The sequence below is a fragment of the Cololabis saira genome, chromosome 7 (genome assembly GCF_033807715.1).
Source record: "Cololabis saira isolate AMF1-May2022 chromosome 7, fColSai1.1, whole genome shotgun sequence".
Classification (NCBI taxonomy): domain Eukaryota; kingdom Metazoa; phylum Chordata; class Actinopteri; order Beloniformes; family Belonidae; genus Cololabis; species Cololabis saira.
In genome coordinates this window covers 39,627,228-39,641,453 of record NC_084593.1, presented here as the reverse complement: position 1 = coordinate 39,641,453, position 14,226 = coordinate 39,627,228, and the positions used below count along the sequence as shown (strand labels likewise).

The following is a 14,226-nucleotide window of genomic DNA, read 5'->3' as shown; positions in this document are numbered from 1 at the left end:
CAGCGCCGTCCTCCAGAACACGGCGAACAATCGCTGCTGTGTGGTGGAGCGGAAGCTCCACTTAGAGATAACTGAACTCTCTCTGGATCACGTTTCCACTCCATCACTCACACACACCATCTGCTGCGTGGAGAGGTTCTGGTTACCACGAGGAGGATCTGCTTCCTGGGTGGGTTTAGATCAGCTCTCGGTGTCTAGTCTTTGGGTCAAGCTATCATTTTAGTTTTTATTAGTTTTAGTCATCTTCATTCTCCTTTTAGTTGTGTCAAGTTTCAGTCGACTAAAAGTCCAAGCATTTTAGTCTTATTTAGTCAGAATTGTCCAGGACCATTTTAGTCTAGTTTTAGTCAAAGATTGTATTTAGCCAAACCCATTTTACAATTCAAGCAAGGTTATCTTATTATTATATTATTGTTACCTTATAGACTCAAGAACACATTGATTCCAGATACAGAAGACTCTAATTTGAGTTTACAACATATTTATTTTTCCGCATTTCTCCCCGTCTTTTTCTTTTCCGACGACATGTTCGGTTTTCTTTTCCACATCTATGTAGTGAAAGTGTATCCAAAGATGGTTTCTTCTTCTCGTTTTTTATTCCTCTACAATATTGCATTATATATTTAATTATCGTTATCGTGAACAGCATTTTCGTCGGGTCTTGTCTCGTTTTCCTCAGGTGATGAAGGTTCGTTGACGACGATATTTAGTCATAGTTTTCCTTGATGAAAGCAGCTTTACTATGTATGCACTCAGGTGAGGGTTTTAGGAGCAGCATGGTTACTGTAGGGGGAGCAGGGGATCTGTTGCTCTTACCAGTATGTGCTGGTGCATATCTGGCGCCGGTGTTGGGGCTGCAGGGTCCAGGAGTTATTTTGGGACAGCTGATACCAGAAGACTTTTTTTTAGTTTTTTTTGGCCTCAGTCCAACCACCTGTAAGATTAGAGACTGTTCCTGTTGACCCCAACCGGCGTTATCTTTAGGACACTTGTCACTGATTGCTGCAGCATTTTAACTCCAAATCCCACCACCTGTACACGCTTTACCTTTGGTAATGAAACTGTAACTTGTAGTGCTGTCAGGCGATTAAAAAATGTATCTAATTAATTACAGGATTTCTAATTGATTAATCTAATTAATCACATTTTAATCTCATATATCTGCTAAAGGTCCCCAAATAAAGAATTAGAATTCTAGGACATTACAAAATTGCAGTGCATTACTAATCAATTGAATACACTAAGACGAGAAGATTTGAAATCCACATTTTTATTGGTGAAGTGTGTTTCATACATTCAGATTCAGAGAAACTTTATTCATCCCCGAGGGGCAATTCAGGACAACTAAGCAGCAATACAAGTACAGTAAATCCGCTCAGCTGCCGGCCGGTCGACCACAACGAGCAGCGACCCGAAACCAGAACAAAGCAGAGAAAGGGTGACGTTGGGGGTGGGGGGGTAGGGAGGATGGAAAAAAGGCATCTTCACACTGTGTATGTACACAGTGAGAAAGTGCAAAAAAACACCTCAGCACCGAAAGCACATGACAAATTTACATCAACTTCACAAGACTTATAGCCAGGAAGGCGTTGAAAATAGGGAGGTGTGGTTATCAGCAAATGTATGTGTGGCGGTGAGTCCATGAACACGCTCAGAGCTGCCTCAGCCAATGTCCTTGGTGTTATCAGACGGCTCGGTCAGTTCTGAAAACAGGTCCAGGGGTGATCTGGAGAGGGAAGGGTTAGTCGGGGCAGAGTCACCTTGTTTACTTTCCACCAGGGAGATTGTGACTACAGCGATCAGCCAAACCACTCTGTCAAGGCCAGATTATAGAATCAACAATTTTATTGAAAAGAACAGGCAGATCCCAGTAATTTTCCGTTAGCCTTAAGTCTCTGGTTCCTCAATGGCGACTCTAAACAGACGAATTTGTGATCAATTCCCGCCAAGCCAAGCTTCCAACTTCTCCAAGTTCTTTTCCATCTTGCCAATGAGCTCAAAGACGCCAGCCTGCGATTCTGTTCAAGAATCGCATCCAGCTTGCAGCCTTGCTCCCCCAGCGTTAAAGTCTGAGTGTTAGTTGCAGAGCTTATCCCTTCAGTCACGTCAGGCAGCTCGGAGAGGGCCAAAGCAGCTGTCGACGACTTACGCGTTTGTCGATAGACGAGGAATCCCCCCGCTCCAATTAGGAGAAATCCTGCTATCATAAATCTAATTATGAAGGCATCTTCAACGTCCTCGACAGACAGTATCGACAGGCACAACGGTTTCCAATGTTTCCAGGAATCCATTGTGTATCCTGCAAAAAAAGTCCCATCGGGGCAAGAGGGCTCCCTAACCCCCTGACTTCTCGTCGCAAAAATTTGGTCGATTGTGCTGAGAGACCAGTTAATCAATTCCATGATTGTAGAGTTTTCGGAGGAGTGAAAAGAAGAGACTCTGAAGACGAGACAGGACAAAAAGCAGCAGCAGGGCAGATGGATAAGGGAGAGGAGCAGAGAAAAGTCCGCTTTCGCCGAGAGAGCGGGTCCCTCAATGGGCCAAATTTAAAATACTCACGCCTTTTACCGCTCATAATTAATTGCGTTAATTAGCAGTGTAATTAATTAATCTAATTAACACGCTAAACTGACAGCCCTAGTAACTTGTCCTGTCTGGTCCTTGCAGCTCGCACCACTCCAGCCTTAAAGACGGCCCCCCCCGGCTCCAAGACGCTGAAGCTGCTGTCGTCTCTGAGCCACGTTCCAGCCGTGACGGTGGAGCGGCCGGGCCAGCTCCCGGCCCAGCTCCCGGCCAAGCTCCCGGCCAAGCTCCCGGCCAAGCTCCCGGTCCAGCTCCCGGTCCAGCTCCCGGTCCAGCTCCCGGCCCAGCTCCCGGCCCAGCTCCCGGCCCAGCACACCGCCCCGCTGTACGAGAGCGAGGAGCTGTAGACCCGGCCGCCACGGCGTCCTCGTCCTCTCAGACCTGCTGAACCGGGCCAGAGCCTCCGCTGACCGTGGTCCGAGCAGAAACCCAACTGATCAACAACATACCGGTGCCGGTCTCACACTCAGGTGGGAAGGTTTTAGTACGTAAAGACAGACGAGCTGTGTTCATGATATCTGAGAAGACAACTGCAGTGCTTAGTTAGATTTTTCCTTCATTTATCCCTCACTTGCCAACACAGTTGAGTAAAATCTCCCTAAAGTCTTTGTCAAGTGGCCTGAAATACTTTAAAGAAACAAGTGTGACTGTCAGGACTGAGTGGGCTCTGCTGCCATCACCATCACCGCTGTGCCTCCTTCTCTCCGTTGTGACGACCCTTCACCCCCTCAGCTTCTCCTTTCTGTCCCGTCTCATCCCAGCAGACGCTACTCCAAATAGTGTCTCTTGTCCAGACAGGCTAAAGCTGACTGGTACAGGAGGAGGATCCTCATGTTTGAGCTGGGATTGCAGCCCTCCCCCTGGTCTGGATTAGAAAACGGGAACCGATACTGTTCCCACCTCTCACTCTGCACTTTAACCCCCACAGCCGTCTGCTGGACTCGGTCACGCAGCCTCTGGTTCACCAGCTTCTCTTGGATTCTGATTGTTTTGTCCTCTGATCACATGTCTGTGAAGGATGTTTGATCCTTGCTGCTTAGATTCTCTGCTGTGGTGTAAAATCAGCCTGGTACGTGTTTTAAAATGACCTAATAAAGTAAGTGGTGTACGTGAATGAAGCTATTTATTTAGTCAGGTGTTACTCGTCATCAGCGTTGCCTTTCCTGGTTTGCAGAAGGATGCAGCGGGAACTATAAAAATGATACAATTAGGTTGGTAATAAGTTCAGATATATCCTGAGTTTACATTTTATCATGTCTGCAATGCAGAAAAGTCATCTCCTAATGTATGTGAAGCTGAACGATATCGCACTGCCAATCCCATTTAAACAGATCTATGAACAGGAATCCTGTTGACCTGCTAATTGAAGCCAACAATTGTTACTAAAATTATCTACTTTTAGTGGATCTGCATGCATGAAAACACAGGCATCCAGCCTGGCACGCATCTCCTTCACAGGGGCCGCTGGAAACTGTATTTTATGGCTTCCAACACATAAAAAAACAACGGTAACTGGTGCTGTTTAAATATTTCAACTGCTTGGATCACATTGAACTAATCAGGCAACAGGTTGTTGTGTAAGCATTTTTGACTATTTAATTTACTCAAAGTACACTTTAAAAATAAATTGTTTTCAATTTCAAGTTTGTGCTTATTCCCCTTAAGTACCGTTTGTTGTGTATGAAGTTCTATATATCCGGAAGAACGAGGAATAAAGTCTACGTAACCTTGACCGTGTCCAGTGTTTGAATACTCGGTTCAGTTCAGTTGATCACGTCGCCCTCTGGTGGAGGGAAAGGAAATAACACCCTGGTTTACTTTTATATTTTATTACAAACTAATTATCAAAAAGTCACAAAAGTTTCTGCCTTAAAGAGGACTACAGATGACACAAAATCTTCCTCTGAACCGGAGTGTAACACGCCCTTGTGCAGGAAGCTGCACTCAGACCTGCAGCTTCGTCATTTACTGTCCTGGTCTACGCGACTCTCTCAGCTGGAATTACTGACTCGTACATCCATGAGAAGCCGAGACTAAAGAAGGAAACAGGAGTTCTTGGTGGGACCGGCTCGTGTCCAGCGGTGAGAGGTTCAGATGCGATGGTAGTCCGGTGCCCAGCTCCACGAGAGTAATCCACCTCTCAGAACTGTAAGGCACGTGAACCGAGCGGAGATTTAAACGGGTTTCGCTTCCGGTTCAGATGAGTCTGTGACATTATTACCTCGTTACAGGTGGCAAAAACTAAAAAACATGTCAAAGAGACACAGAGACGGTTGAATACAGGACAAACATCAAGTTTCAGCGTCCATCATGAAAGATACGTCCCACATAAGTCACATAATGTTCTTCTTGTTGCAAAAACAAAGCAAAAGATCTCAGGAAAATGAGGTACGAGCACGACGCCGGCCTGAGCTGAGAGTGTTTAGTTCGTTCAGTCCTCCGGGACGCGTGTCCGGTCACGGTGCTGCTCTGCAGTAAATCCCTCGTTTGCAGACCCCGGTCAGATTTCAACATCGCTCTCTTTATCGTTGTCATGGTCACCGTCGTAGAATTCGTTTGCTGCCTCCGGCCTGAGGAAGTGGAGAAGAGAAGAAGAGGTTTAGCGGGCGGGTGGACGGAGCTGGGAGCCGGAGCGGCTCTGAGGCGGTTCCAAACCCACCTGGTGTAGTTCTCCTCGGCCCCCCTCTCGTCGGGGTCGGGGTCGTCGGTGCGCTCGTAGCTCAGCAGGTCTGACGGCACGTCATGGATCTGCACGCTGGGAGCGTGGTTCAGCATCTTCAGGTTCTCAAACACCGTCACACGGATCTGGTCCAAGTACTGCAACGACAGGAGAGCGGTGACGGAGGCGTCACTCCGGAGGGGTTCGTCATCCCCGTCGTGACGTCAACCATCTCCAACTATTTCAACACCAGTGAGGACCTGGACACGAGGAATTACAGCCCCACTGTTTTCTTCATCCCGCTCCCGCCCACATCCACTAAACTCATTCATGCCGCACAATAATAGAGATGCATTGATTTAGTGTCTTCTCCCGTCCCGCAAGAGAAATGTCCTGGACAAATCTATCTGATTTAATCTTAACATGATCATTGTGAAGCTTGATGGATAATTGACAGTTCATAGATCACCTGACCGAAAGTTAGATGCAAATCCATCATTGTCATCATCGCACAAGCCATTTCTCCTTTCGCGCAGCATCAATTATGTGATTGAGGTTTGTGAGGTTAATCAACCTTTGAACTTGTTTTGTCATTATGAAACTGTCACATGCTTGGCTAACAGAAGTCACGGCAGCCACTTCCTGATCTACTCAGGTTTTGGACTGTCCTGGTGAGAGCTGACCACTGTAATGTCAGGACTCAATCACACGTTATCACTTCCACCCCATTGTCTACTGTTCTAATTGTTTACCGTTGACTGTCCTTATATCGTCATATCCTGTTAAAGTTTCTTAATAAAAGCATCTTCTGGGAGGAGGATCTTGGGGAAGCTCAGGAGTTCTCAATGAGGGCCACGTTGCCTTGCACTCCTCTGCTCTCCCCCTCCTGCAGGAGTGCGCTAAAAACCCATTCCAAGGTAGTCTCTGTGTCTTTCCTCATTAATGTTGATTTGGACCCAACAGGTTATAGCAATGAGAGTAGCTGTGAGTGGCTAAAATAAAACGAATAAATAATATGAAATAAACAAAGTTAACGAACGAAACGAATTAATTTAACAAATGAATCGCTTGGCCATAACATATCTGTGGAGGAAGAGAATGTTGCTGACCGACTGCTGGTTCCAATCCATCGTCTCTCTTTCAAGATGCTCCACAGACACTAAACGCAGTTTCTCCAAATATCTGACTTTCTTTGCTTTGTCTTTGTTTTGTAAAGACCTTGTTTGAGGTTCTTTTTCACATGTCACTGATTTCCATCTTGTCGCTAGGCTACATCCCGATCCTGCAGTGTTTTTTTTTTTAGCCGCCTGCAGCAAAGTTCAAACCGCCCGCTCCCGCCAGATCTGTGTTGGGTCCGGCTGGACCCGGCTGGACCCAATCCCAATGCAGCCCTCTACAAGGAATCCAACCCCAAACCTGCTGGAACTGGAGGGTGGGAGGATGTTTTTACCTGTCTGGAGTTCTGGTTTTCTATTCTGGTGCTGACGTCCGGATGCAGCGTGAAGTCTGGAGCAAAGTACTCAAAATATTCTGCAGAGGACAGAAGGAAAGGACAAAGATGGGATTTTAAACATTTTTTTTTTTTACTTATTTCAGTCTTTAACTAATTCAAAACAACAACTGTGAGCAGTAGTTTTTTTTCCTTTTCCCATTATAAGGTTCGCTTCACTTGTGCAAGCAGCTAAGACCTGGGTTTTGCACTACAGGCAGAACCACCTTATAAACTTCCTCCTGCAATATAAACAACAGAATGGAAGAAATCCAATCCCTGCTAAAGGTTTCTGCAATCCATGTGATTACTCTGAACCGCCACCAGAGGGCGCCATAAGCCACAGACGTACAAGTGTAGAAAGCTTGGTGTTAGTGGTGCACTCACCGCTGTACGGCAGCTCGTCGCTGATGGGTTCGTCCACCAACAGAGACGTCTCAAAGGTCCTGCAGCCAAGACCAGAAGTTACTATCAACAGCAGCAGCTGAACTTCAACATAGAGCATGGATGTTCTGGTTTATCGTGGTGGTGGGTATCACACCTACCAGCAGCGAGCCACGTTCCTCACGGTGTATCCTCCCCCTCCCAGGACCAGCAGGGGAATCTTAAAACTTTTTACAAACTCCACACACTCACTTAGAGACAATACACACACACACATGCACACACACAAACACAGACATTAAAACCAAAGGAGAGCAGCAGGAAACATGGCAGCTACCATCATCACCTTTTACTAGGCCTGTGTTGAAAAAAATCAATTTTCCAATTCTAAATTGATTTTCATATTAATTCCTAAAAATCGATTTGTGTCTAAAGATCGATTTTTTTTCATCATTTAATTACAACTTTTTTTTTTGTTTATACCCAAAAAAGTAATGTTTTGTTGGACACGAGAATAACTGGTGCCATGTTTTTGCCCTTTAAATATGTTTAAAGGTATAAAAACATTAAAGTTTTCAGTTATAATTGCATAAATTGTCTATAGTTCATTACTTTATATACTGTCTTGGGGTTACATTTGCATAAAATGCTAAAAACCAAATTCTCAAAAATTAAAAACCGAAAAAAAATAAAACCAGAATGTGGGAAAAAATAAAAGCGATTTCATACGTCTCTGTTTGCTGCCCTGGATCTGTTTGGTAATTCTGATGTTTCTGAAAGCAGTTTTATCAGCATTCTGGGAGCTGATTGGTCCTTACAGCATCATTAGGTGCCAATACTTGGTGTTTAATCTCAATATAATACTAGTATACATATGTTGCATATGTACACAGTCATATAATTCATGCAACAGCTCAAAAAACAGTTGTAATAACACTAATCCAAATCATTATCGGAATCGAATCAAATTAAAATCTTGATAATCGATTCTGAACCTTAATAATCGGAAATGAATTGATTCTTGACATTTGAATGGATCCCCAGCCCTAACTTCTACGTGATCTAAAGACACTACATACAGACGTGTCAGAAAGGGATAATGATATGCTGATGTAAACATCTAAATGTTTCCAAATCTAATCAGAAATCAGAAAGGAGTTTACTGGAAAGCGTCTGTCTCACCCGTGTCCTCGTATGCTGAGGTTGAAGCAGCCTAATCTGTCACAGCCCAGAGAATCTGCTCCGCACTGAAAACACAAGGATGAAATCAGCTCAGAGAACCAGCAGCTACGTTGAGCTGTGTGCTGGACGACAGACTGATGGACTGACCTGCAGGACGATGCAGGTGGGCTGGTAGAAGTCCACCACCTGCTTGATGACTGGCTGGAACAGCTGCCTGTAGCCTGAAACACACACACCACCACGTCACCACAACACTACAACAGGGCTGAAGGATATGCAGTAAGGAGAATAAATCATGCTGGGTATCTCCATCACACCAATCCTCTATTCCTTTAATGACAGATTTTGATGGACTTGGAAAACTACATTTTAAACAACCTTGTGTACGTACTGCTCTTAAAAGCATGTGCTTATCAGTCTGTGGGGGAACTTTGTGGAATAATCTTGATGAAGAAATCTAACAAAGCACTAACTCTATACAGTTTAAAAACACATACAAGAAAACTATTCTTGACAAATATAAAAATAAGGACCTCTAAAGAACTCAATGTACCTTCTGTATGTAATTATTTTATTATTATTCTGTTCCTTATGTGATACATCATATATGATACAAATGTAACTACGTGCATTCATGGCTGGATCATCAGAGAAGTTTAGGATATTGTAGGAGGATAGTTTAATTATGCCATTATCTTGGTTTATTAATTGTTTGTGTTGTATTTATTTATTTTTTTGTTATTATTTTGTTTTTTCTTTCTTTTCTTATTTAAATTTTTATATTTTCTATGGCATATGATATGATATTGTGAGGAAGGGACAAGGCTTAATTAGCGTTCTGCTTCCTCCCGTTCCCTCTCCAACACATTAGTTTGCTGTTCTTTATTCCTGGAGGAGACTGTTAAATTGTTTAGCTTGTTTTTGATATTTTGACGCTTTTAATTTGATGGTGATTTGTTGTTGTTCGAGATAAACCCAACAATTTGATCTCTTTGCATGTGTCTGCTGGGATGTTTGTTCTCACTCTGGTCGTCTATCCCGTCGCGGAGAGGAACGTTGAGACAGTAGTACCGGCCGCTCTCCGCTCCCACCTCGTACATGTCACCTGCAGGAAACACAGCGTGTTTAGCTCCACGTACGGGGAACAAGGTACCGGCCGGGGGGAACCGGAAACACCTACCGGTTCCTGGGAAGAAGTAGTTCCCGTATTTGTGGAAGGACACGGTCATGACTCGGTCTGTGAGGTAAAAGGCTTCCTGGACGCCGTCTCCGTGGTGGATGTCTATGTCGATGTACAGCACCCTGGGGTGGTACCTGAAAACACACAGGGGAGGTGAACACGGGCGTCCCAGAAACACTGGCAGATGTTCAGAAGAGAGTCCTCTTACTTCAGAAGCTCCAATATACTGATGACAATGTCGTTGACGTAACAAAACCCTGATGCCTGCGAGCAGAAGAAAACACGCCTTTAACCACACAGAAAGTTGTGTCAATTGAAAGAGAGGAGCAGAATATTCAGCACTTTCCCACCTCAAATTTTTTGGCGTGATGCAAACCTCCCGCCCAGTTGATGGCAATGTCACAGATCTGGGAAAAATACAAGGATCAGCGTCAATAACAGGTGATGAGATCATGACTGATGAGCAGGTAGATTCCTGTCAGGGGGTGAGGAGTTCAGACAATCCTCTCACAGAAAAGTGAGATCAGTTTTTTAAGAGAAACTAAAATATTAACAGTGGTTTATTTAACATATGCACAAATGCAGGCTGCCAAATATCTTCCTGCAGCTGCTAATAATGAGGTAATAATAATTCACATGCAGGGTGTGCTGGCTTGCAGCAGCGTAGCTGGCTGCACATCTACCGCTGGCTGGAGTTGAGCAGGAAGAGCACTTGTTTTGTTCTTATCATTACACCACAATGATTTAGTGACACGTCGCTCTGTTTTTCCTGATTATGTGAAAACCTGAAATCTAAAGATTAATTAAAATCACAAATTGACACTCTGTCATCTCAATACCTCCAAATATTGTGGTGATTTAGGCATCATCTGCTGCAAATTGAAGCAGCAGCTTCTCTGCAGCGATCTGAAAGTATACGAGGCTTGTGTTGCTGCAACTAAACCACTGCTGGTTTCCATGCATCAATAACCCTTTTAAAACTTGAATATTAGCAATAACCCGGTTTTGCACGGCCATGTAAACACCAATAACCCCTTTGAATAACCCAAATTTGCTCATATTCGGGTTTTTAAAAACCTGAATATGACCCCTGGGTTACTCCTTTTAAAACCCGAATATTCGGTCATGTAAACGCCTAACGGGATATCCCCATCAAACGGAACAGGAATTTGTTTTCTGCGCATGCTCTGTTCACAAGGAATCCTGGTCTTTTGAGTCCAGGAAGTTCTTATAAACATGGAGAAACGCAAGACCACGCCACACTTTTGGAGTGAGGAGGAGACTAATCACTTCATAAATGTAATGAAGGATATGAACATTTTGGCATTTGTAGACGGTAGAAAGTACCGGGATAGCGAGATTTACAAGAAGGTGAGCGAAAAGTTGAGCAAAGCAGCATTTGTTTTGAATTTGGATACAAATTCGTCGCTGGTTTGATTCAGATATCCTGAATGATTAATCACCATGTATACAGGGATAACCCTGTTTGCTCACGCATGGAAACGGAACATTCCGAATGTTTCAGTAACCGGAATATTAGCAATAACCCGAATTTTGACTGCATGTAAACGTAGTCACTGCTGGTTTGTTCTCACCTTGTGGTTGAGCTGCGTTGCTCCCTGTAAAGATGCTCCTGTGTATCTTGAACAGAACTCAAACAAACCTGGAAACACAGGACTAAAGCACACATGCATAGTTGGGATAGGAGTCATATATTCATGCAGACATACATACGTGTGTGATGGTAAACCGCTGCACTCACCAGTCGTCTCCCACGTTAAAGGTGTTCAGGCTCTTGGTGAAGCCCTGCATGTTGTTGGGACTGACCTTCTGCAGGAAGTCGATGTAATCTTCCGAGTGGAAGCGACACATGTCGTGTTGTGAGGCTTTATATGGCTTGAACACCTAATCAGCAACAGAAACATTATAGTATAATAGCTACCAAACATTATCACAGTCCTTAATGTCATCTGTGGGTAAAGCTCACCATCATTTTCTTATACAGTCCATAATGCAACACCAGGCTGTGAGTGAGGGACAGACGGTGAGGCTTCATAGGGTGGCCAGCACCTAGAGAGAAACAGTTTACTCACATTAACTTCTCCGGATGAACTTGAACTCTAGATGAAACACCAATAAACACCGGAGCTCTCCCTTTACCTTCAGCTTAACAAGCCCAGACCACACCTGACCCTGCACCGACCTCTTATCAGACAAATCCAGCTGCTGGGCCTAAACTGTGGAAGAGTTGTCTCCTATTTGATGATTTCAACACAGATTTATAGCAAAGTTCTTTTTCACCCTCTTGCTTTCATCATGAAGACACAATCACTTCATTCTGGCTTCTTTTTTATGCCTGTTTCTTATTATATTCTTATCATATGCTAAAATTGCTATTAGTCCCCACACGGTTTCAGCAAAGCAAACAGGTCAAAGCTTCTGTAAATGAACTGCAGTGACTGAGACGTTTAACTCTACCTGATGCAGGGGGGCTTAATAACTGTCCAATTCATTCATAAAAGATACGTTCAGAGAATCACCATCTTCAAGGGACAAGTGGCAAAATCTAATCAAAGAAAATCAACACTAGGGCTCCCGGCAATGTTTAATGGAGAAGGTAATGGCATTTGCATGTACACTGTACAAAGAGAAGTGAATCTACTGGTATTAAACTGGTGTGTAGCAGCAGACTGGAGTCTGGGTCCACAGCGTGACTGCAAGTTAGAGGATAAAAGGAGTGGTGGATGAACTGCTGCACCATCAATCACTGCAGGTCAGAAGATGCAGTCATGGGGTTGGAAATACTTCAATTAACAGGTTCAGCCAGGGTCGCCACCCGTACCTTGAAATATGGAACTGTTACATAATTGGGAATTAAAAGTTGCGTTCCGTATTGAACCAATACAGACATATATTATGCTCTTATTTATTGATGCCATAATATACAGGTGAATGTCAGAAAATTTGAATATATTGCAAAACTTCATTTGTTTCAGTAAATTCAACTAAAGGTTAAACATAATAATAATACATTTTATTTATAATGCACTTTACATTACTGAGAATCTCAAAGTGCTACAGTTTGATAATTAAAAAGGAAACAGAAATAATAAAATCAAGATAAGAGATAAAAGGGATACAAAGTCAAGACATGGGTAAAAAGAGAATAAAACAATTAAAAACAGCAACTAGGGAAAAAAACAACAGCATAAACAAATATATATTATATTATATTTCACACTACATGCAAGTAAAGGTTTAACATATCTTGCTTTGCATGTAATGAGACTATGTAATTTATTAGTTTCACCTTTTAAGTTGAATAATTGAAATAAATTAACTTTTACACCATATTCTAATTTTCCGACCTTCACCTGTAGCTATATTTATATTTACATTAGGAGCAGAAGCTATTTCAGTTGCTAGTATGGTTGGCTGTCTTCACATCATGCAAGTTCAATACTATTAAAGCACTTTAAACTTTAAATCAATGCATTTTTTTTTTTTTCATATAAAATAAATACATTTCTATGCAGTTTAGAAGTTTTGGGAATGTCCCTTTTTTGGCTCCTGCGCTGCTGCTTATTTCTATTTCTGAAAGATGGAAACCCTAGGTTCAGCATCGTGTGGTCAAATAGTAAGCTCAATTAACTACCCGAGTATTCTGAAAGACCACGTTGTCTATCAATGTTCCCTAAAAGCCTGGGCTCAAATATACTGGTTTAGGGACATCATTTTCATGCCTGGACTGACGACCAGAGTCCAGATCATAACACCACTGAGAGAGATGAATGTTACATCAAGAACTTGAGACTACTCCTCATCTTTGTCTTCATTTAATGTGCAATGTTATAACAACATAATACATATTGTAACAGCACATTATAAAGTACACATTGACTCTCAAGGACAAGCAGACTAGGACTGACAGGAACTGTTTCTGATGTCTCTGGTAACCAGCTTGGTCCATGATCCTCTCTAGACATCAATCACAGATCAATAACGTTTATCACAGACTCATGTCCTGCACAATATAATATAATCTGTGTGAAACTGGCTCTCTTTTTTCTAAACAAACATTCTTCATAAATGCATCACTTATTCTTATTAAAATGACCATAATTGATATCTGAATGAGTTACACAATAACACTGATATTACACAACCAGCTGGTTATAATGACATCCAGGTGATCGGAACTGGAAAACCACGATACTGACGCGAAACCCACACGTTAATGTAAGTATTAAGAAGGTGCGATGATGTGATTAGAAGTTAATTTATGATTAAAACCCGAGATCACGCTGTTAGCATGTAGCCTGTTAGCCGCGGGCCGGAACCGAACCCACCGTAGTGAAAGTTGCCCACGTCCGGGTCATAAAAGTAGGATGTTCTGTTGTTCATCTCGGAATGGTTTATCTCCCCACGTTCAGAAAAAACACTCTATTCCTGCCCCTGCAGTTTCATTTGCAGCATTATTGATTACAGTTATCAGGAACACGTCATCAGCCAGCGACGGGGAGGACAGGGAGGGGCGGTGGAGAGAGGAGCATCCATGGAGCATCACGTGACATCTGTCTCAATTCAATCCTATTTTATTTATCCTCCAGGAATAAGGTGGATAGAATAGAATAGAATAGAATAGAATAGAATGGAATAGATTAGAATAGAATAGAATAGAATAGAATAGAATGGAATAGATTAGAATAGAATAGAATAGAATAGAATAGAATAGAATAGAATAGAATA

General features: G+C 42.9%; 2 protein-coding genes across 4 annotated transcripts in view; one reads left to right on the top strand and one right to left on the bottom strand.

The window, feature by feature from the left end:
• Positions 1 to 4,315, top strand: part of myot (myotilin) — a 39,652-nt gene extending 35,337 nt beyond the window's left edge. For all 3 annotated transcript variants that reach the window (XM_061725890.1, XM_061725891.1, XM_061725892.1), the window contains one exon: positions 2,668 to 4,315. In XM_061725890.1, coding sequence (XP_061581874.1) covers positions 2,668 to 2,930 — 263 coding nt within the window. In that variant the 3' untranslated portion in view covers positions 2,931 to 4,315. The remainder of the gene's footprint in view (positions 1 to 2,667) is intronic.
• Positions 4,316 to 4,402: 87 nt separating this feature from the next.
• Positions 4,403 to 14,006, bottom strand: hdac3 (histone deacetylase 3). The gene is made up of 15 exons (XM_061725893.1): positions 13,827 to 14,006; positions 11,465 to 11,547; positions 11,240 to 11,382; positions 11,073 to 11,154; positions 9,828 to 9,884; positions 9,686 to 9,741; positions 9,478 to 9,611; positions 9,322 to 9,402; positions 8,445 to 8,518; positions 8,298 to 8,362; positions 7,277 to 7,366; positions 7,119 to 7,177; positions 6,693 to 6,772; positions 5,243 to 5,400; positions 4,403 to 5,153 (listed from the first exon to the last, which is right to left on the bottom strand). Exons 1-15 carry the CDS (start codon positions 13,879 to 13,881, stop codon positions 5,084 to 5,086), a joined length of 1,287 nt encoding a protein of 428 aa, XP_061581877.1. The 5' UTR covers positions 13,882 to 14,006; the 3' UTR covers positions 4,403 to 5,083.
• Between the last annotated feature and the right edge of the window lie 220 nt (positions 14,007 to 14,226).

Coding starts and splice junctions, on each gene's coding strand:
- hdac3 (XM_061725893.1), bottom strand. CDS start 13,881: ATGAACAACAGAACATCCTACTTTTATGACCCGGACGTGGGCAACTTT. Junction 9,403..9,477: donor CTACTTCTTCCCAGGAACCG/GTAGGTGTTTCC, acceptor TGTTTCCTGCAG/GTGACATGTACGAGGTGGGA. Junction 8,363..8,444: donor CCACCTGCATCGTCCTGCAG/GTCAGTCCATCA, acceptor TTGTGTTTTCAG/TGCGGAGCAGATTCTCTGGG.